Here is a 24,575-nt window from a genome sequence, read left to right as displayed (position 1 = left end):
CCAGAGCAGTCTTTTAAACCAGCCAAGTGTTCTCATGTTCAGAAACAGCTTCCAGGCAAAGACCAAATCCAGACTGGGGCAATGACTTTTTGTTCAAGACCTCAAAAGATGATAGTGCATCCTAGGACGTTTTTACACACAAATGACCCTCTACAAGGCTGAGGGGCATAACCTTGTAGACCCTGCCTGAGGCTCCTAAGAATCAGCTTCACAGGGGACCCAAAAGAGAAGAGTCCGCTTCCGGTAGACAAGGGTGGCTTTTTGTCAAGTGGATTTTCAATTGATACAACTACACAGATTTTTAAAATGTTACCAGTTTGGACAGGGACAGTATAGAGGTCTTGGAATCCTTGATTGCTATGAGCCGCTGAGAAAACAACTCAGGTGCAAGCACAGGCTTCCTTCTGCGGGAAGGTAGAAACACCAGCCATGACGAACTCCCAGGGCATATGCTTTAGCCCCAAGCAAGGAACTGGCAGCATAAGCCAGCTGTACTTCAGAATTTCTGGCCAACTGACTGGTGTGTGCTTTCTATTTCACTTTTTGAATGAGGATGTATAGACGACTATTACGCATACTAGGTATTCAGTTTGAAAAGGTAAGTTGACAGGTCTTCAGACCTTTACCTGTGTCTCACCCCTACCTGGACCTGATTACATGAGCTCCTAGATGTTGAGCTGTTAGGATGGGTTCAAACGCACATGGGAGGGATGTGAATTACTGTGGCCTAATGCTGGAACGAAGACATGTAGTTGGAATATGTTCCATCCCATATGTTCGGAAAATGAGTGTGTGGGAATCCTTCATTCCTGCCCTCTGAGAAGCAGGTTTGTGTGAAAATGTGGTCAACAGACGGCAATGCAGCTTTTGACATCCTGGCTGGAACACTCACACCAAAGCCCCAAGTGGCCACGTAAGCAGTCTGACCGCTGTGAGCACACTTGTGAGGAGCCTGCCGAACCCCTGGAGAGGCCCTGAAGCTATATGAAGAGGGGGCGATGCGCTGGTCGGGCCTTGCTGCTCTAGGTCCCTGCTGTTTCTTTCAGTTCCATCCAGCGCGACTACAAACCCGAGAGCCCAAGAACCAGATCGTTAAGCGGAAATCCCAAATTTCTGACCCACACCAAATATTAGATAAATTGGTTTTTTACTTAAAAAATTACTTTATTTTTCAATTACAGTTGACATACATCATTAGTTTTAGTGTACAACCCAGTGATCAGACATTATCTAACTAAGTGATCACCCTGATAAATCAAACTACCAGGTTTTGGGATGATTTGCATAATACCAAACACTAACTGAAATACTAAATTTCTGGTAGAAATGTAATATACGTAAGAATTCAGATAAAACCATCATTTCATTTTCTATTCACCTGAACCAGGAACAAGCATTAAAAAAAAAGTGTACTGAATTTTTATTCCTCTGAAATTTGCAGTTTTTGAACATGACCACTGTATTTTTAAGGCACTGAGCCATCTGCTGTATGCTAATCCATGAGTCACATTAACCATATTATTAAATATTCAGATAGATGACTTTTACTGCCTATCCCTACACACCACTTATTTCTAACTGTGCTTAAAAACAGATCGCAAATAAAACCATGAAATCAATGAAGATGCATGTTCCTTTATATTTTATTTACCATAAACATTAATACAGCAAACACTGAAGAAAAACTTAACAATTTTTTGATGTAAGGCTTACCACTTAAAATTATGCGTGCTTCCCCCCACCCACCCCAATTCAACATGCAGGTATCATTTATTTTCATACATGCTGATTCTAGAGCATTACAATCTCTCAATGGATTTGGAAGAGTATCCTTGTCCTGTAACTTAAATTTCACAAACTGCATATGGTTGTGGTATAATACCAACTTTCGTATAGTTTCCCACGGTCAATACATTCGCACAATATTAACATTAAAATTTGTATTTTTTTAAACATTATTTTAATAAGCCAAACCACAAAAAACCCAGGTTCTAGTTTTCAATGTGTTTACGAAGACTGCTGCTGAGCTCAAAGCATGCAGATATTCATGACCACCTAGATGAAACTGGATATGGAAACTCCTTCAGTAGGTCCAAGGATGCATTTTTTCACTCATCCCAAGTATCTCCATATTTGTTTACTTTGACTAGGAAAAAAGCACAAATAGTTGATGATCCCAAACAGTAATATGTAAACAGCACTATTTTAAGTATGCTATTATAATGAAGTTATGTTTCTTATTTGAAAGCACATGAGAGTCAAATTAAAAAGGGGATGGCCAGACTTTAGTGGACTGGAGGTTGGACATAAATAGCAATGACCTGCACCAAGAACTTCACATAAATATTTGATTCTCCTAAAAACCTTATAAACACAAGCCCCATTTTAAGAGAAAACAGATTAGTAACTTGCCCAAGGTACAAACCTAACAAAAAAAGTAGAACTAAATTTTGAACACATCTGTTTAGCTCTAAAGCCTTGGTGCCTTTACAACTTTATCGTTAAGTAAAGAGTGGTGGTAAGTTACAGCACATCCAAAAAAAATCACCAGGAAAATAAAAAATAATGGTAACAAAATTAAATTGTTTTTCACAAAAAATATAGGAATGGTCAAGTCTTCAGGTTATGGTTAATTCCATCTTCTCTCTTATGAGCCGTCATACCAGTGGTAAGGAGGAAATGGTTTCTTATAGTCCTGCACTTTACATTAAATTATATTTTGAAACATGCTCCTCTGTCTTCTCTACTCTTTCACCCTTTAGCCTCTCTTTTACATAGCCTCCATCTGTGAGTTGCAAGTAATCATAACAATGTACAGGAGTTGTCAAAGTATGAGCGAGGGACCCCCTTCCCCAGACTCTTTGAGCTTGCTGGGACATCAAAACTATTTCATTACTATACTAACACATTACACAGTCACATCTTGATACTTGTCAGCTTCAGAGCTCGTCAAACCCTGTACTTGTTGCATTTTGAAAAGAAAAAACATGTTTCAGTACTTGGCACTTGCATGGGGTTTGCTGCACTTGCTAGAACTTGTATAAGTCATGACACCGCCCCATTAGAGAAAACGCTTCATTGGCTGGCACTCGTCACACATTCCGGGACAAATTAATGACAAGTATCAAGGTACTACTGAATGTCCTTTTCCCTCACATTATGCTGTTTCCCCTTGCTTTCATTCCTTCATTAGTACAAGGTAGAGTTTTCTGGAAGATTCATGTGCGGTGACTGCACTGCCTTGACAACTGAAAATATGCATGTTTTAAAAATTTCTCAGTCTTAATTTCTAATTAGAGAAATGTCATCCACAAAAATTAAACTGAAAAATTTAAGCGATACTTTCTGACCCAGTCAATCTACACTATACTAGAGTCAAATTTTCTGCCTGGATTCTAGGATAAAACTTTCTAAAAATCACTGAAACTATCTCATAACTGTTTGTCTTTTTTCAAATAAAGCACCAAAAATATCAGCTTTCTTTTTATAAGGAAATTATTTCATATTACTATGTCATGTAACAGAGCTTTAAAAAGACTACTTAAGTCAAAACACAAATGTCAAAATCTAGCAAATGCCAAAGGTCTACTATACTTCCTTCTTTAAATCTTTATTACTACAGAAGGCCCAATGAAATACTCCATTTCTGATTTATTAGTGTATGGTACCATGTTGTGCAGACAATATAAAAGATTACAAAAATGAGAAAAATACTACTGCCTGCTCTCATGGAGCTTACACTCTAAATCTCAAATTAATTAGCAAAACAAAGTACCAGCAAGTCTTTACATATTACAAAGGAATGCCTACTGAATGCATAAGATTTACACTATTTTTTATGACAAACATTACAAAGTAATGTTGATTACAAATCTATTTTAAAGCTAGATTTTTTACATCACTGATAGATATTATCCATCATTTGTTATGAAAACAGAATGCTAAATGAAGCAACCACTAACAATTAGAAATAAAACTGGCTCAACAAGAATGATCATAATAAAAAATACTAAGAATTTTTATGCATTTTTACATTCTTTGTGGCATACAACTTACAAGAAGGTACCAAGGACCTATTCCTTTGATTTTTAAATTAGTTAAGTAGAAAACCTTGAAACAATGACACATTCTCTAAAATTCCAAGAGATACAAAATTCTGTATTAAAATAATTACAAGCCCCTTACTAAAACACCTTCTTCCATTATAAGTAAACTTCTATGTCAGAAAATTTACTTGGGGTAATGTATCACTGCTCCAAAGTGACTTAAAAGAAACTGATATTAAAATTTAGAATTAATTATAGAGCAAAAGTACTATTAAAAAGAAGTCAAACTCCTCTTTTGGAAATGTCCTAAAGCCACTTTGTAAGGCATATAAACTATTTCAATTTCACAAACATAAAATCAATTTCATTACTCAAGCATGATTCTGTGGTTCCACCAAAAGTGGCATTACATCCCAATTATCAACCTTTGGTCACCAGATCTTGTTTTACACAATAGGTGCATCATTTAAAAAGTTTCCAAAGTGACTTCTTACAAGGAAAAACAGTCAAAAGTGGATGTATAATATCGTGTTACAAAACTAGTCTTACTATCTTAAGTCATACTACTATTTACCCTTCATTATTTTCTAACACAAAATGGCCTTTGGAACCCATTAAAAACAAAAGATCTGACAACGGTGAAATAGGTATCCTTTTTAAAAAATGTTATTTCGGTTAATTACTTGTGGAATTAAATCACATTAGTATGATTAATGTTTTTAACTAATGCTGTGGTATCCAATCCTAAAGAGTCACAGTGATTAGACTGAACTATCGTACCTTCTTTTTTGGGTATTCTTTCCTGCATAGGCCTGACTGAGGGATCAGTCTTATGTGCTAAAGTTACTTCATATGCCTCTCTGTTTTTATTCCTTAATTCCTCATATGTAACACTTTTTCTTTTAGGACTTTCTTCAAGGTTGGGATCAGGTCCTAAAACAACAAACAGTTAATAAATGGTGATAAAAGGATTTGAGTAAATCCAAAGCAACTAAATTTTATAAATGCTCCTTACCTATAATAAAAATAGAATAAAGTGAAATAAAGGATCAAATCATTACCACCAATGCAAAAGTATTGTATTTTCCCAAAGGCAGTTATAAAACTAAAATCAACTTCCTCTCACATTTTCAAGCTTTTATTTCTAAAACTTAAAAGCAACAAAAAAATTTTTTAAAAAACCATGCCAAAAGAACAGATAGCATAATATATACCAGAACAATTCACACTCATTAATGTCATAGTGTTTTAAACCACAAAATTATTCAGTGTTTATATAAAGAGAAATATATTCTAATTGTGACGACTGAACGAAACTTAATACAGTATGGTTTTTATTTGGTAGTATTTCCATAGTTGTTTCTATAACCATAGTCTATACACAAACAACTCCAGCTATCTAAAAAACAAAATTTTATTTTACCATCTTTGTATCTGAAGCTAAAATACCTGAAAACAGCTACCAAAAATTATAAAGCACAATCTTTAAACATAGTCTGCATCATTTTCATTTCGGTCTAATGAATGTAATATTGAGGCAGAAGAAAGTGGCAAGTATAATATAATTTCAACCAGAGAACCAGCATTTATTCTTTATCTCTCCCAAAGAGTCAAAATATGAATACATATTAGCACAATCAAATATGGAAGAAACATATGGAAGTGGTTACTCTTAATACTGGTTGACAGGGCCAAATATTGTACATATTTTATAAAATGTATAACCAGCAAAAAAGGCCATATAAACATTTTTTAAAAAATTAACTAATGCTAATACAGCATTTGATGAATAACTACTTACAATCTTACTACTTCAAAAGTAGTATTTTTCAAAGAGGTTTTTAATAAGACATACAAATTGGGCACATTACTTTAATTATGATTTTTTTTAAACAATTTTTGTTAAGCAGTACTACTTTGAGACTCAATGGTAAGCTCCCACTAAATAATTGAAATTTTTAAAGCAATATAACTATACATTAAATGCTTTCAACCATAACTATTTAATGCAATGTATACTGCATTAATATGAAGAGCATTTAAATTTCTCCTTATTGGTTCTGATAATATACCATTATTGAAAAGTAGGTTTTTCTTGCTCAAAAAAAATGCAAAGAAAAATATAACATTATATTGGGTTTAAAAAGCAGTTTATATTTCATAGTTAATGAATAATTACTGGACTCATGTCCCTTCACCATAAAGGATATTTTTAAAATTCTGAAGGAAACAGTTTAGTCAGAAACCCTAGGTTCATTCCTACTTGGCCGACAATTAGTGAATGTCCTTGGGCAAATCACTAAGCATCTTTAAATCTTGGTTTTCTCAGTAGTGAAATATGGAAGCTGAACTAAATAATCTATCTAAAGTTCCTTCCAGGTCTAATACTTCTTGCATTGTTCTGAAATTCTGTGACAAATAATGAAAACATAATTGAGAGAGAATGTTAGGGAAAATTTTTTACACTTACAAAAGCCAAATGAAAACTTCCTATGTTGTGTAGGGTGATTTACTACCTTTGGGAAGGTTCTATAGAGCTGGAAGGAATAAGACAATGGAAAATAGCAGTCATTTAAATCTAACTGTAATAAACTATCTATAATAAATGTCATAACTATGAAGGAATACTTTCTACTCTGAATAACTTTAAATTCTTGGTAAGAGAAAGAACGAAGAGAACAAGCAGTTTTGCTGAAAAAAAGGTGAGGGTGTCCTAGTAAGGGGGGCAGCAGCTGGGGTAAAGCAAGTAAGGCCATGCTGATTCCTGTGGAGAGCAGAGCTGCAACCCTGATTTTGGGGAGCGGGTGAGAGAACAGTGCCAGACAAATGGAACTGCTTTGGAAGATGTAAAATACATTAAAAGATGGACCTGGCTGTGGTCTGTGGGCAGATACCAGAGGGCTTTTTGTTTATTATTATTTGAAAAGGAAACTATATAACATGGAATGGAATTTGCTAATAAGGAAGGATGCAAGTCGTTACAAGGCCAAGCAGAATGGATTTAAACTTGAGAAATGGAAAAACGGAGATGCAATGAGGGACAAGGACAGTTGCCTTTGGAGACAAAATGATGACTTTAACCATTCTCTCTCATCTGCTTGCCCACTCCCCCACCCCCGCTTTCTGTCACAGATGATCCTTGAAAAACTTGAGTCTGAACTACGAAGGTCCACTTATAGACGGATTTGTGTGAAGTGGACCCACGCAGTTCAACCCTACACTGTTCAAGTGTCAACTGTAATTAGATGTCTGTATCTACAGCCACTGGGGGGGGGGGGGGCGAAGTGGGGAAAGCAGCTGAGGATTAACAGATTTTCAACAACTTTCATCCACTAAAAAAATCTAAATTATCTTAACTTCCATTCTCCTGTCTCTTCTGCAAATACCCCCTTATTTTTGCTCTAAAGCAGTGCTTTCCAACATAATTTTCTGTAATGATGAGAATGTTCTGTATCTGCAGTCCAATACAACAGCCACCAGCACATGTGACTACTGAACAACTGAAATGCTCTCAAAGCAACTAAGGAAGTGAATTTTCAATTTGATTTAATTAATTCAAACAGCCATACATAGCCAGTGGCTACTTTATATCCTGACATACCTAAACCCCTCTGTATCCTCTGGAACCTCATTTGACCTATAATCAACCTCTCCGTGTCCACTGTATCCCTTCCTTCCCTCCCCTGAGAGAGAGAGAGAGAGAGAGAGAGAGAGAGAGAGAGATCTCTCCCATCTTAAACCTAATGTTCTTTTAACCTTGTCTGTTCTCCACAGTTACTGGCTTATTATATTTGGTTCAAAGTAAGTATTTTTCAAGAGTACCCTATCCACAATCCCTTATCCAAACTCTTGGAGTAAGAAATGTTTTAAAATTCAGACTTTCTCAGACTCTGGAAAAATATTATAGTATGTAGCCCATGTATTATTTAATATTCATCCATTCAGAAGTTAAAAGCAATGAGTGAAAACAATATTTCTGCAACAAAGTTTAGGAAAAATTGTATTAAGCTTATAAATAAATTTATGTCAGTTTAGACCAGGGTTTGGAGTGAGTACAGGTCAGATTTTACCACCTCTTTAGTTAAAAGAAAACAACAAAATCTTGTTTTCAAAGCTTTTCAGATTTTAGTTTCAGATAAGGAATCGCAGACCTGTACTTTGTTTCTAATTCCTCACCTTTCACTGCAAATGAGACTGAAGGAGAAAGGAGGGCAACTAACATTTGATGAGAACCTACTATTTGCCAGATGTCACCTCTGATTATTTCATCACATTCCAAATATTCTTTAAAAGAGGTATTATCATCTGTATTCAACAGATCAAGAAACTGAAGGGATCACAAATTACAGTTACTTGCCAAAAGTCAAATTGCTAATAAATGTCAATCCTGGTTCAAATCCAGGCCTTAATCCAAAACTGATGTGGTTGCACTTACATTATGTGATCTTCAAAGCTAGTATTTACACAAACTTCACAAAGCATTTTCACATGGATTTTCTCACTTGACAACCGTTCTGTAAAGCAGGTAATTATTATTTTTCTCACATTACAAACAAAGAAGCTGAAAGCCTTTAAGACCAACCTAACAAATGTAACCTTTTTAAAGCCTCTTGCAGGTACAATTTATCACGCCTTTGATATTCCACTAAGCTTGGTTAATATTTTCAATTAATGGGACATTCTTGTAATTTATCCTTATATTTCTGTCTTATCTAACAGACTGGACCGCAAAAAAATGTTAAATGACAAAACAAATGAACCAACATGCTGCATTCAGGCTGATGGTGGAACATACAGGTGATACCCAGTAGAAAAGGTCATCAAATAAAGTTTATACATACGTTGGACCATTAAATGCTGAAATTCATTTCAAGAGAAGTTTCTACCTTGGGCAATATGATCAGTAATACCAGTGGGAGTAGATTCATTCATAGAAGCACTAAATGGAATTGGCTCATAGTGAGGAAATATCTCTTTTTCCATGTTGTCTGCTGCTGGAGATGTCACAAAAGATGAACGATCACTCACATTTGAGTCATATTTTGACTTCTGAGAGTAGTGCCTATAAAAGAAATTCGTATGATATAAGAAACATGAGTTATTGCCTATACCTTATTTTAAAATGTGTGCGAAGGTATGAAAATCAGTTATCTTAATTTCTAAAGAAATCGTATTATTTTAACATAATTTAAAATAGTAAAATTAAGTCTGTTCATTTCTGTTATAAAAAAATTAAAAATATGTTCTGATCTACTTATATAACTTAAAACCATACAGGTGAAAACATGTTTATTCAACTCTCCAATGACTAGGCCTCAGAGATCATTTTAATATGTTTGAAGTTTTTAGAAAGAAAAAAATACTTCAGGTCAGAAAAATATGTCCATTTCCCACATTAACTAGGAAGTTACTTCCACAGGTATCAGTCCATATAAACTCTAATTGTGATAAAGCAGATGTAAGTAAATCTAACCCTCATGGAGTTTCCAGTGCATGCCATTTATGATAGGACACTGTATCTACCAAACCTACTTAATTACCTTATTACTTACGTACCTATCCAGACACATTCATTTATCTATACCTATACAACTTCCCTACTATTTTAAACAACAGGATTAAAAAGTTGAAATTTGTTTGGAGCTGGAATTGACAAAATTTGGGAATTCAAAAGAAAAGCTCAAAATATAGACAACCAAAGGTATTTGTCGAATTAAAGTCCTTTATTCTGGAATATACACTCCCTATTAGGATGCAACTCTATAAAAAACAAAGACAAATCTCACACTGACTTTAAAAACCAAATTGGCTTTAGCTCGCAACACAGTGGCAAGTTTCCAATGGTCTTTCAGTTGGGCAATGTTTTTTATGCCCTGAGTTATGGCAATATCCAGTTACAATTTTTTAGCTAAAATGAAAAACCTTTAATAAAGATAAGAATCTGGCCTACCCATGTGGTGAAGAGCGTCGCGCCTGTCCTGATCGTAAAGCTTCTCCAAGAGGGGAATTCTCAAGATTCTTGAACTTCTCTTGGCAAGTTTTCACATAAGAAAGCTTTCCAGCAAAGTATCCCATGATACAGGCAACTTATTTTTAAAAAACAGAGAGTGTAACTCAGTGTGCTTTTTTTGGGAAAAGAATCATTCTAAAAGTACATTTAAAAAAATGTGATTCTAAGTTCGTCTTTTGTGTGGAAAGACTGAGATTTCCTGAAACAATGGTAAAAGTATCACATTAAATCAGACTCAGAGTTTACAGAAAGACTGTGGATATAATTTGCTTTTATAAAATTTAATAACCCAAAATAAAGCTGCTGCAAGATAAATAAGTTCTACTTTACTACTTTATTAATATAGGTAAGAGAGACGTGGTAAAGGCATAATGGAATGAGGAATCATAACATGAGAGCTCTAACCTACATCATCGAGATTTAGACCATTTCTTTTCCTTTAAAATGAGAATCCTACCATTTGCCCAGCTAATTTCTTCAGATTGTTTTTAAAATCAGGTGCAACAAATCTCTTAAAATAATGAATTATTAAATGTTACCTAAATATGGCTATTGTTGCATCATGTGCCTGTTTCCAATACACAAGAGAGGCTAACCCGGAGACATTCATAAAAAGTCTCAGGTCTATCTTTTATAAAGTAATTTAGCTCTTTTCTACTACCCAGATTCCACAATGTAAATAAGTTACGCTTATTTGCATTTTAATCTAAATTTAAAAGATTTGTTCAAATTAGGTTTAATATATTTTATTTTGATTAATCAGAATCACTGAACAACTTTCTTTCCTAATAGACCAAGAGAATTTACTTTCAAATACTGTATCTTTACAAAAAAAATGAAAATAGTTCTATTATAAAAGGAAAAAATGCCTCTTTGAAGCAACTCATGACTTTTAATGCTAACAATAAAAAGCACTAGTAGTACATTTAATGAAAAACTTAAACAAACTGATTTGTCAAAGCAAATAACCAAGTAACTGTTACGAGTAAGAAAAAATATTTGATGAAAATATTCTTAAGTAAAAGGTTAAGAAAACAAGTGTTCATACTTACATATGAGTTTAGGGATGGAACCATATTTGGGATGACTTGAAAGGATTCCTAAAGACAAAAGTAAATATTCCTGAGTAGTAATATTGTGAGAAGAAAACATATTTAAATAATTAAGATGTTGCATCATTCACTAAGATAAAATAGGTTTATGCCAAATTTACACTAAGAGTATATAAGAAAATAACACAGAAGTTGTGGTAAAAATACAAAGGAACTATTTCTGCTAGTCATTGTGTGGTCTCTTCTAATGTGAGACAAAATAAGTTCAACACAACGTGAAGACGTATCTATTTATCAGCAGAATTACGGAAAAATATAAAAGGGAAAATCAGTACAATCTTTAAATGTTAGCTAACAACATTAGCTTTTACCGTAACCCTAGAGAAGCCTAAAGCTATTTAAAAGAAAGAACCAAGTAAATTCAATATGAACAGAAACATGAAGAAAACTGAAAAGTTTTAGAATAGGTGAATTTATTTTAGCAAGATCACTTGACACAAGGTCAATATACAAAATATATATTTCTTTATACCAGCACAACAAACAAAAAACATTTTTTATTATAGCACCTCAAAACTCAAAGACCCAAGAGTAATCTCATGAAAAATATGAAAGATCTCTATATTGGTAACTACAAAACTTACTGAATAATAAAAGCTAAATAAATGGGGAAATACACCATGTTCATGAACCAAAGACAAAGTACTATAAAGATGGCAAGTCTCTGTAAGTCCATCTATAAATTCAATGCAATCTCAATTAAAATCAAAGAAAGTTTTCTCCCCAAACTGAAAAAGCCTGCTCTAAAAAGCACATGGAAACACAAAAGGGCAAAGAATAAGCAAGGCAATGCTGAAGAACAACAAAACTGGAGAGCTGTCAACAGATATCAAGATCTATGACTACAGTAATTAGGACAGTTGGTTATGAGTGCAAGAATAGATACACCAACCAAAACCAGAAGAATCCAGAAACAGACCCACAGATGCAGTCACTTGATTTATGACAAAGGCAACAATGCATTGCAGTAAACAAAGAAAAGTCCTTTCAAAATATAGTTCTGCGTCAATGACATAAAGGGGGAAAATGCACTTTGATTCTACCTCATACAACATTCAGAAACAGTCCCAGATGACTTGAAAATTTAAGCATGAAAGAAAAAATAGAGTTTACAGAAGAAAGCATAAGCAATTCTTCACAGCATAAGGAGGCTGTCATGATAACATTTTTTAAAGTTTTGATAAACATAAGAAGATCACCACAATCTATGACCTAGACTGCCATGGGTTAAGGAAGTATAAAGTGATGTGTTCATTCTTGAAGTCTGGCTTCATGCAATGTCCTTTTAATAGACAAAGATCTTAAAATGGACAACAAAAAGTACTCCATCATAAGGTAGAGAAAAGAGATCTGATGTACTAGATTGCATTACATTAAGAACTAGTTAATCAAAGTGGGGGGAAAAAATCGTAATACATATATCTAACAAAAGACTCACTTCCAAATAAACAGAAAACTCTCATAAAACCAATAGGAAAAAGAAGACAATCGGATGGAAAATAAACAAGACTGCTTAGATACTTCACAAAAAAAGATATATTCAAATTGGATATAAACAAAAGGCCCTGAATTTCATTAGTCATCAGATGCAAATTAAAACCACAATGCAATCAATATCACTGTTCATTCATATGGCTTTAAATAGGGAAGAGGTGAAAATAGCAAGCATTGGTGATAATGTCATAATTAATAGAATTTCATCAATAAATTGGTAGGGGGAGTGTAAATTGGTCCAGTGTTGGGAAAGTTTGGCAGCATCTACTAAAACTGAATATATACCTCATCTAAGACCCAGCATAATGTCTTCCAAGAGACACTGTTCATGGCAGAAGTACCTGTAATAGTCAAAACTGGAAACTATTCAACTGACAATGTATAATAGGACAGATAAACTGCTGTGGTATATTCACACAGTGGAAAACTATATGGCAATGAGAATGATTAATCTATAACTACATGAAACAACGTGGATGAATCTAGTTATGTGCTGGTAAACCAGCTCTCCAAATAAAAATTCCTGATTTATAATGTTGGTGGATTTCCGTGGAGAGAAAATACTTGGGACTTTGACCAGCTTTAAAGTACTAAATGGTATAAAAACCAGTTTACCAAAATCCTGAACATTTAAAATCAGCTTTCTGTAGCTGATACAAGCCAATTCCAGCATACTATTGGATAAATCTCACAATGATAAAAAAAATACTTACTTGTCTGATTTCATGTACATGAAGTATAAATACAGAACCCATTCATGCTGCTAGCCTCAGTTCTTTAACTTACACAAATAAGAAAAAGGAGGATGGTAATAAATCTACGTTTATACAGAAAAGATTTTCCTTCAAATACTGACCACTTGCAATGCACATTTTACTGGGAATATAGATTGAAAACTGAACTCTGAAAAAAACCGAGAGTGAAGGAAGAAAACCCACACTAGAATGTAAGCGCCAAGAGGCCATGAATTTGTCTATTAGTGCTATTTCCAAAAATAGTGTATATTTTGTATCATTCAATAAAACATGAAAAGAGGGGGTGTTGCTTGAAATAGGAGAAAAATCAGAAGTATGTGCTGTAATGGAAGGGTAGAGATTTCAAGGACTAGTTTATAGTCAGGAACAAAAACTGTCCATCAAAGTTAAGCAATAAGGAGGCGAGTTGATAACATTTTTTAAAGTTTTGGTAAATGGAAGAAAATAGCCACAACCTATGACCTAGACTGCCGTGGGTTAAAGTAGTATAAAGTGATGTGTTCATTCTTGAAGTTTGGCTTCAAATGCAAGACAGCTGGAAGCAGTTGGGAAGAGATATAAGGGAAGATTTTTTCTTTTGTATATTCTCAAGCTAGAACAGACCTGAACATGTTTAAATGTTTTGCCAGAAAAAAGAACTAGAGAGGAAGCAGCTGAGTATGTCACATCGTAGATAAAAGCATATATGAAATGTTAGGTGTTTTAATTCAATGTGAAATGTCTTGGTGAGTTCTGAATTCCTTTTCTAAAGTCTCAATTTTTTGGGGGGGGACTGACTTTTTTATTAGACTATCGCACCCACAAAACAAGACCCCAATATAATTTCAACAGTAAATGACCTGAATTCTCAGAGACAGTTACATGAGTGGCATGTCACCCAATGTTATTTTTTTTAATTTTTACGCAGAAGTACAATATCAAAACCCCAGCAATAACAAAACAATTGACAAAGTTAGAAAGATGACATGCTCAACAGAAAATAATGTTATTCTACAAATTAAGTTAAATCATTTCAACAATTTATCCTTTCTAAAAAATGGAGCACTAAATTCCACTATAAGGCTCCAGGCTGAGTCATGAGCAGTTGCAAAGAAGGACGTTGGAACAATGTTACTACGCATGGTGTAACTTTTGCAAATGAAATCATAACAGGCATAAACTGTCACTGATGACAAGTCAAATAATCACTGAACAGTGACTCAAAATTCAGGAGAATTCTGGCTACAAGAATAATTTGCCTTCTCAGTAACAGGTCCTATTATTTTCAGTAGGTTTCACCTTAACTATATAACAATTCTATCAGGATATATGTGCAACAAGGATGTATCTCATTTACTTTGTCTGGTTCAGTAAAACTAGTTATGTGTAGGAGCAAGGTATTCTCAAGATAGACAAAACAAAACATAACCAACCCCACCCGCCCAAGGTAGTGGTGAGATCTTGTCACAGATATAAGATCTGAGTATGTACAATCTCTCTCTCCCAACTGTAACTGCTTCCGACGTATCTGCAAGCCCACTGAAGTCTCCTACTCTTCCTAAGCCCGAAAGCTCCAGAAGTTTACCTTCTCTCTAACACAATCAAAATGACCATTTCTCCAGGTTTTACCTTAGCTACTGAATGAAGTTTTCACTTCTCCCTACATGATTTTGTTATTCTGGTCATCTCATTCTCCTGTCTGTCCCTCCCAAGAATTATGCTTATTTCAATAATCGGGTCCCTCCTTCCTTTTGATATTCTTCCTTTTCTTCTCATCTAAATCCTGCCCATCTTCAAAATCCATTTCTTTCAAGAAACTTTCTTTGGTTATAGCAGCCCTGCAGAAATCTTTCTTTGAAGACCTATAGCTCTTGAAGTTCCTACTACACAGCTTAGTAACCTATTAAAGAATTATATTCTCTATTTGTGTTCAACACTGTGTTCACATAGTTTCTTCAGGGGAACGTAGGCATTATTAAATGACTGGATTTAGATAAAATAGGCAGTACAATGATTACAATTTCTCTGTTCATAACTCCTTGTCCCATAGTTTTTCCTTCAAAGTAATGTGATGAAATGGGTTCTGTTTCTCACTATAGGAGTCCTAGTCTATCAAACAACTTATTCCTAAAGTACATATAAGTACACATGTATACTGACTTGTTTCCATGTTTAAGATTCCTGTCATAGTAGCACACTGTAATGAGGTTCTTTGGCGATCCGTTAAATAAACAAAATTTTAAACCCCTCAAATCCCTCCCATTTCCCTCCAAAACTGTTTTTCTCAACTCTTTGTGTCAATACTACTTTCTAAGTGCTCCATACTGCTAATATGAAAAGCATAATTTTTCCTATCAGTCACATCATAGGAGCAAGCTAATTAGAAGATCAGGTTTTTAGGATGTGTGGAGGCCATCCTAAGATCATCACCCTTTTCTGGGGCATCTTATTCCAAGAAAACAGTTCACAAAATAGAAGTTAATGTGTATTTAATTTTAAGATGTAAGTACATTAAATACTTATTCTAAACTCAATTCCAGATATGAACACACTGTACTATTTAAGCCAATAGGGTTTGGGAAAAGAAAGTGTCCCCATCCCTCCATTATTATAAGACAAAGCTGGTTTAGGGAATCATTCACCTTTAAACCAGTGCCATACAAATCACCAGATTTGTTAAAAAGAATCACCAGGAGTTTGTTGAAACAAATTCCTGGACCCTAATTCAAAGGTTCTGATTCAAGAGGTCTGGGCTGGGGCATATGATTTTGCATTTCAAACACGCTCCTAGGTGACACTGAAATGAATGGCTTACATAGATCAGTTCGCTTTTCTGCCACCCTGTATGCCATCGACAGGCTTTTAGCTACTTTCTTGCTCTTGTAAACTGTTAATGTTGCTACAATGCAAAAGGATATCAAATTCTCAAATCAAGATGTTTGTGTCACTGGGTCCATGGAGACAACTCTTCTGCCATTCTACAAATTTACCAATGGTAACATTTAATATGATACAGGGTTATAGTTACCACATCTAAAAAATCAGGAAAATACCATATAAAAACATGATATCCAAAATGCTAAATAAATCAGAATTTTAAATATTTACCTTTACTAATTAATCCTTGAGTAATCAACATACTTGTTGCAGCCAAAGGCACAGCTACAGGAGGAAAAAGAAGTTGTCAACATCAACAAAGAAAATTCTGTCTTGAGTTCATTGGGGTAGATAAGCATTTACCAGTAAAACCACCCAGGAAGTACGCTGTACAATTAAGATTTTTAAAAAGAGAATTTCCCCATGTTTAAAAGCTGTACTTTATATAATCCGTGGAAATACAAAAGAAGCCTTTTTAATTTAAGAAAACATTACAAAATATTAAACAATATAATTCAGAAAGAATTGCTTACAAAATTTCTTGGCTGAAGTCTAGGAACATGACTGGTAAACAGTTCCCTACACTGATATAAAACTTTACCTGAATGATAAATAGCTCTCTGTGTCTCAACTTGTTGCACAAATAGTTTATGCTGAACACCTGCTTTCCTTCTGAGTCTGGGAGTGTGGAATTCTGGTACCTGCTAGGCTGAGGGTTCCTCCATAGTCAGCACCCAATAAAAACCCCAGGTGCTGAGTCTCTGATGAGATTCCTTCCTAGGTAACAACTCAGCATATTATGCAGCTGGAGAAATTTAGCACGTCCTTTTTGTGGGGCTCCACTGGGAGAGAACTCCTGGAAGCCCTTCTCTGGTTTTCTCTGGACTTCACCCCATGCTCTTTTTACCTTCACTTATTTTGCTTTGTATCCTTTCCACTGTAAACTGTTTTAAATTTAAATAGCTACATGTGGCTGCCACATTAGACAACACAGTTCCAAACCAGGAATTGGGAATCCTCCTATAAAGAGCCAGATGGTAAATATTTCAGATTGTATGAGTCACACAGACTCTATTCCAACTACTAAACTGCCATTTTAAAGCAAAAGCACTGAGGTGATACATAAACAAATGCACATAGCTGTTTCAATAAGCTATTTATAGATGTGGAAATAGGAATTTAGACATGTTAGGTACAGGGAGACACTCATTTAGATAAAGATTTATATCAGTGTAGAGAAATGTTTGCCAATAATTTTCACATTTTAACAAAATATTTCTTTTGATTGGTTTCAACCATTTAAAAATATAGAAATCATTCTCAGCTCGCAGCCATACAAAAAAAAGATTTGGCCCTTAGGTTGTAGTTTGCTCAATCCTGGCAATTTAAGAACCAAGGTAATTAAGATATTTGAATTATCAGATTTCATGATTAAAATCCCTAACTTTGGAACAGGGAATTAGCTTTGCCATCAGATAATTTGCAGAAACCCTAACTAAGGTTTGAATCTTCACTCTACTACTTACTAACATTTTAATGTTGGCTTGTTAAGAGTGCCTTCATGTACTATTACTTAAGGTTTTTCAAAGAACAAGTCCCTTTTAATTACAGCATCAATACAATTTGCAATTTTTCTCCTTCAGCTTGGTTCAAGGAATACAATATAAAGCAACGAATAATCACATAAGGATGGAAGGCAATGAGTTGGCTGGCCATCTCTACAATGGACAATGTTTTCCCCATTTTACTTTTGTCTTAGGCCATAAGGGCATAACGCAAAGAGTTAACAGTCTGGTTAAGGAGATCTTATTACTACTACTGCCATTCATCACTATGTGTTTGCATAAATCTCAACTTCTTTTCATGCTATAAAGGGTAACGTATTAGAAATAAGGTCTCTTTCTAATTCATGTATTCTATCACTGAAAAAGAGAAAGGTAAAATTGAAAAGGATTTCAGAGCTTAGTATATTGTACTCATCCTAATCAGAGTAAACTGATAACCAGAAAAGACAAGTGATTTCCTCAATGAAACAGAGATGGTTAGTCTGTGATAAAGCTTAGATCAAAAGTCAAGTTTAGTGGCCTTTTCCTCTGTACCACATGACTCCTATTTCAGAGTCAATTAAACAATGTTTCTTGAGGCAAATTTTCATTACCTGTATATTTGGGCACAGATACAACTGTTTTTTTGTCAGTGCATAGGACCACAATTTTAAGCATCAGGAAATAAATGCCTTCATAGTTAAGATTTAAGATCAACAGAAAATAGGTCAGAGTAGAAATTAAATTACCTTAAAGAATGAATGGCCTTTAGAGCAAGAAGTCTAATTTTAAACCAGGACAACCTTAGTATTTAACAGATTTTAAAAATCCATAAAAATCACCTTAGTAAATACTTTTTCTACACATTGCTACTTTCATCACAACCTTTTTAGGTCAACAGGCATAAGATGATACTGTCCAAAGAAACATGGATTCCATTATTTGTTTACCTGAATATATGTAAACATCACATACTACATAGAATATCCTTATGTCAAGATAAAAACGTAAAGTACAGAATTTCTTAATGCATGACTATTATTCTATCTCCTGGTAATTATATGTTGAATTCCCCATTGTGTATAGTTACAGCCAAGATTCTATGTATGATGTTCTTTCAATGTTTGATGTTATTACATTATGCAACACCAAGGTATCTCTTTTTTAAGAGTAATCACTACTTATTTTTTGGCTGCTGCAATCTCCCAGTATTCTAGATAAGATATACAACAAGCTGTCTCTTAGCCTATCCTTATTACATGTTTTCTAACTTGTGACTAATCTGTTTTAATAGAATTACTTAGGCTTCTTCTATTGTTCCTATATTATATGTCCTACTTTCAATAGGCAAGCATACATAGGTACCCTACCTGTTGATCACTGCCCTTCAATGTACTTTTAGCGTAGTTCTGTTCTATCTGCAATGTTAAACATTTACAGTTTAACATAAATGGCATAAATTTATCAGCCAGAAATAAATCTGGACACCATAGCATCTATGTGGCCATTAGCCTAATATTACAATGATCTCAAACCCTATCTACCAAATGTCTTTTTCTTAATCCTGTATTATCAACAGACTTGAAAACAGATCACCTTATTGTACAGTATCTACTCTATGCAATCCTTGAAGATAAAAATATCTGTTGGCAGAGTACAAATGAGTTCTCATATTATAAGCCATGTAAATTTTTTAGAAGTCCTTGATCCATCATGACTGCATTTAGAACAATTATTCTCACCTAGAGATGTACATCATCACCTCTCACACAGGTTCTCTCTCACTTGGAACCTCTTTAAGTCTCTGAATATGAGACTGAGGATAAAGTGCAAAAGATTTTATCAGAGCTCCTATTATCTTAACTGCTCTTTCTTGGTCTTTGTTCACCCTTCCACCACCACTTGGCTCGCTTATCCATGCATGCTACCCAAACTTTGTCATTCATTCCATCATTCCTAAATATTGACCATGTGACAGATACTATTACCAGTTTTATGCTTTTATTTCTGTACAATTTCTTGGTGAATTCACCAACACACCTACACCACAAATGCTAATATCTCATATACACCTTTGTCTTCATCTCTAGTTCTGTACAGACCATCCACCACCAGATGCTGTATCATGAACTTCAAATGTGCAAACTACTTTCCTTCTTCAAACAAGAAGTCCAATGCGTCCCAGGGCAGTGCTGCCCGCAGTCCCTGGGGCCCCAAGTCACCCCTCTGTGAACCCAATCAATGTGCAAGGACCACACAGATACCTTGACAACAGGGTCTCTCAAACAAAATAACAACAACAAGAACTCCTTAAAACTGTACCTTTTAATCATTGTTATCATTACTCTCAGAAGCTGGGTAACTTAAAGTTAGTATTTTCTTCATTTCTCTCTCAATCTATTTAAAAATTATATGTCCTTTAAAAAATCTTTCATTTTTTTGTCAATGAAATCGATGAAATTTTTGTCAATCTTCTCTAGTCCAAATGACACTACAATCAATTCATCCTCTCAATGACCATTTCCCTGAACTATTGCCAAAAGCTATGGCAGATTTCACCAAGAACAATTTCTCACCCTTTTAACTTATCCCATACACTGTTAACTAATCTTCCTTTAAAAAAATTTACATATCATCCCCTTGGCCCAAGAACCTACAATCTATAATGAATCAAACCTTTAACTCCTTAGCATTATGTTCATTCTTCTACCCCAACAAAAGACCTCTATTCTAATCAGTGCAACTTCAAGGCTGTCGTAGAGAGCATGTCATTGCAGAATCTGCCTTTTCTCACTATTCTTTTCATCTAAATGCTTCGCCACCATTCTCCATTTACCTAAATGTCTACTCCTCAAGTTTCCATTGTTTGATTAAGCCTTTTTTAACTAATTAGTTTACCTCTTAAAAATTCCCATTGCTGTTTTGCACTTAATCTTTCTCAAAGTGTTTCATGAATTGGCTTTCTCAACTACACCATAAAACTACTTTAGGACAAAGACTGTGTTTAGTGAAACTTCTCTCCCAAGCACACCACCTCACGCACAGTAAGCATAAATACCAGGCTGACTGATAAAACCGTACATCCTCTTTAACTACTCAGGTCACTCTTCCCTTTTCAAAATTTCATTCTGCTTTTTGTTACAATTACCTTAACTGAAAGGCCTGCAATGACCAGTGAAGCAACACCAGGTTCTGTTCAAAGGTAAGGTAATGTTTTATGTAGCTTTCAACATTCTTTGTATTTTAAAATTAAAATCTTCATGTATAAGGTCTCTCGTCAGAAATCAAAAGCTGGTAACATTTCAAAATGGTAAAGGGGGGAACTAATCAGTTTTCATCATGTAATGGCTAAAATGTAATAGTTAACATCATGAGCTTCTGTTTCACAGACCTGGCTTCAAATCCAGACATCACGACTTACCAGCTGTGTGCACTACATAATCCATTTCACATTGCTAACCCTCAATTTCATCTGTAAAGTGAGGGTAATAGTTACCAACCCCATTTGGTGTTTTTTTAATACACTCCACATACACTTTGAAAATGCTATTACTATTATGAACAAAGATATTTCACAGTCTTGAAAAAGTTCTAAAAATCATTACTATAAAATGCATACAATTCTCTTTCAGTAATAATCACATGACACCAAAAGTGTGCTAATTTTTTCTATATGAAGTCATTAAAATTTTAGGCACTAAAGGTAAAATTTTATCGACTATAAAATTTAACTTACATCTGAACCAGAAGCTTTCATCATTGCATTCTGCGAAGACTCTTCTTTCTTCCTCTGTTGGAATGTAATCAGCTCCTATGTCTTTTTACCAAGGAAAATCAGCAAACATTAAAACACCTGTGTAAAAACTAAGTCTAAAAAATTTACCTTAATCTAAATATAACATAACACACCCATTTTTAAAAATTATACAATAGGCTTATTATATACTTTTTACAAACTGACTTCAAACAGAAGCTAATGAAACTATCTACTAATTGTCTACATAACGTGTTATGTCCAACGCAAAATAATGATGGAACAACTTGTTCCAATTATTAAGAATTTCAAGATGGCAAGAGCAGACCATTAAACCACGTGTGTCTCCCTTTGTGACTGCAGAGTTCACACACCCATGAAGCAAGCTAACCCAGCTGCTATACTGTTAGTCAAGGCTGCAAAAATTTCTCTACATACAAACTGCTTCTAATCATAAATACTTAATTGATAGTTACGGGGAATTGGTCTTCTAACTTCAGCATTCGGCTCCTGAAAATCAGCCCTGCCATTCATCTTTCCTGCATCAAGAACATTTATATTAAATATTAGAAACAATTATGAGATAGGTCAAAGTAAACCAGAATATAGTCTAGTAATATTACTAGTTTTCATGGCAATCAATCAACAAGTATTTACTGAACACTACTATATCTGAAGTAGTTGACATAATAAAAAACTACCCAAATAAACAAGTCACAGATGTATTTATTTGGAATTAATTACTCATCTTAGGACCCTTAACTGAAAAAGAATACATGTTTTGTAAGTAAATGATTTACCAACTGATTATATTGTTAAGATATAAAAAGATATCAATATAATAAGATACTATTTCTTCCTCCTGAAGCTGGTTTATTTCACCTTGTCCTAGGTTTAGATCTTTTCAAAAATATATGCCCCATGATTAGAATAATTCTCCAAAATGGAATAAGAAAAACTTCAAAGGTTATTTCGGGGCTTACTTTTTTAAAATTAAATAATTACCAGGAAACATACAACGTATCCCACAAAGCAGTACTCCCAAAAACTGGAGTAACAAAGACACCGGTGTGAAGCTAACACTAAATTCTGTATGCTCTAAACTTTCCTCCCTTTTCAAGTAGAAGAATATGACATACAAAAACCTATAACATTTCAAGAACACTTTTATTGTTTTAACCTATGCCTGGAGAATTAAGAGACCAAAAGACGAGATAATTTGTATTTTGCAGAATTTTCACATAGGATCATCATTATCCCCCACCTTAAAAACAATTTACGTGAAATGGGGAAATGGCACACATGATGACGACAGGAATGGGGGCCCTTCCGTAACTCCCTACTCAATAGGCCATCACCGAGGGTCTACGACATACTACTCCCTTCGCTAAGGAAAGGTACGATGAATTCATGGATGGAAATTGCTGAATATACTACTCATCCTAAAACATCCGTAAAAGAAGTGAAACCCTCTTATTTCCCAAACAGCATCCTACCCAGAAATCCTAAAACAAGACTGTGAAGGCCTAAAAATCCTCTTTGGACAATATCGTTTTAATCTCTTATATCACAAAGAACTGAATTGGACCCACGTCGCAAGATTCTCGCACTCCATCCCCCACCCGCTGTATCTGCACATCCACCTGCAACAGACGCCCCAACACACACATCCGTCATCCTGAGGCTGTCCTAGTCACATCCCCCAGAAACACTCCCTCTCCCGCCCTCTTCCTCCCTCCCCCGGTCACCAGCACTCCGAAGCCCGAGACCCAGAGCGCGAACGGCCCACTCTCACAAACGCGAAAATGGCGGAAGGCGCAGGGTAGCGGCTGGCCACGCTGAGGTGGTGCGGCGGTAGGTGGGAAGGGGGGTGGGGGACGGGGCTCTCTGCGTCACCTCACCCACCTTAGACGACAGCCTCGAGCGATGGCGCGGTGAATCCAGACGATCGAGGACAGAGGGCCCAGACGGATGAAGAAGGGAGGAACAAGGGCGGAAATCGGAGGTCGCGCGGGGCCGCACCTGAGCTGGGGGGGGATGGAACGCCGACAGCAACTGGGTAGCCAAAAAGTCACCCAGACAGGGAATCAAAATGACCGCAACCCGGAAGCACTGGCAAGGTCCGGAGGGAAATGACGCCAGCCCTCCCTGCGGCGTCTAAGGCGAGCAGCCAAGGAATAGACGCGTGCGCCTGCGTGTGTCTGCGCCTCCCTCCGCTCGGCCCTCCTTCCTGCTCCCCCAGGCCTAGGCGCTCTCGAGCTGTACTGCGGCTGCGCTCGCCACCTCCGCGGACGGGGAGCTCCGCCCCGCCTCCCTCCGAGAGCGCGGGGCAAATCTTTGCTTCAGGCTGTTGTGACGCACCGCTCTGATCTTCTAGTGACCGACTAGCAGAGAAATTCTGGAACCCCCTCTTATCTCTTTGTTGAAAGTTATCGACTTTTCATAGATGTCTCTGTTTTTAGGCTTACCATATTCACTTCATTTTTGAACCTCTGAGCTAAGTAGTATAAAGTAGTAATTAACCACGCATGGGCACTTGGGGTTCAGACTCCTGAGTCTAGCTTGTGACTAGTTGTAGAACCTGGGGAACATGGTACGTTACCTCTCTGAGCCTCAGGTTTTTCTTATCTGAGAAATGTCAATAACAACCTTCATAGGGTTGTTAGAATTAAAGCAACACACCCTAGAAAGGCTTAAGCACTCATGTTCTCTATGAATGGAAGAGTTTATATTTGAACGTGGTGCATAAGACTTGTGTTCATCAGACAGCATGATGCCACACCCATTCACCATTCATTCCTTTATTCATTCTCAAATATTGAGTGCCTGTTACGAGTCAGATACTTAAAGTTATCGTTGGCTCAGCAGTGAACAATCCGCTCTACCCGTTTTTTTCATCAGCTCCTTAAAAACCTCTCAGATTTCTAGTCTCTTTCCGAGCCCCTCTGCTACTATCCTCATTTCATCTCTGTCACCGCTTCTAGAACTGCGCCTAACTTATTCT

General features: G+C 35.6%; 1 protein-coding gene across 6 annotated transcripts; it reads right to left on the bottom strand.

The window, feature by feature from the left end:
* Positions 1 to 1,631: 1,631 nt before the first annotated feature.
* OCIAD1 (OCIA domain containing 1) lies at positions 1,632 to 23,709 on the bottom strand. 6 transcript variants are annotated; one of them, XM_054582149.1, is made up of 9 exons: positions 23,477 to 23,708; positions 22,048 to 22,110; positions 21,554 to 21,634; positions 16,505 to 16,558; positions 11,109 to 11,156; positions 9,997 to 10,132; positions 8,933 to 9,108; positions 4,827 to 4,979; positions 1,632 to 2,146 (listed from the first exon to the last, which is right to left on the bottom strand). In XM_054582149.1, the coding sequence occupies exons 2-9, from the start codon at positions 22,103 to 22,105 to the stop codon at positions 2,109 to 2,111; spliced, it is 744 nt and encodes a 247-aa protein (XP_054438124.1). In that variant the 5' UTR covers positions 22,106 to 22,110; positions 23,477 to 23,708; the 3' UTR covers positions 1,632 to 2,108. The 6 variants fall into 6 exon arrangements, 4 of the variants coding, with proteins under 4 accessions (XP_054438124.1, XP_054438125.1, XP_054438126.1 ...); XM_054582150.1 differs by lacking the exon at positions 23,477 to 23,708 and adding an exon at positions 23,320 to 23,398; XR_008529883.1 differs by lacking the exon at positions 4,827 to 4,979 and having other exon boundaries at positions 8,482 to 9,108.
* Between the last annotated feature and the right edge of the window lie 866 nt (positions 23,710 to 24,575).

This window comes from Pteronotus mesoamericanus, unplaced genomic scaffold, assembly GCF_021234165.1.
Source record: "Pteronotus mesoamericanus isolate MK-2021 breed Mesoamerican mustached bat unplaced genomic scaffold, CSHL_Meso_final contig_68, whole genome shotgun sequence".
Lineage (NCBI taxonomy): Eukaryota > Metazoa > Chordata > Mammalia > Chiroptera > Mormoopidae > Pteronotus > Pteronotus mesoamericanus.
The sequence above is the reverse complement of the archived record's forward strand: the minus strand, read 5'-3'. Positions and strand labels throughout refer to the sequence as shown.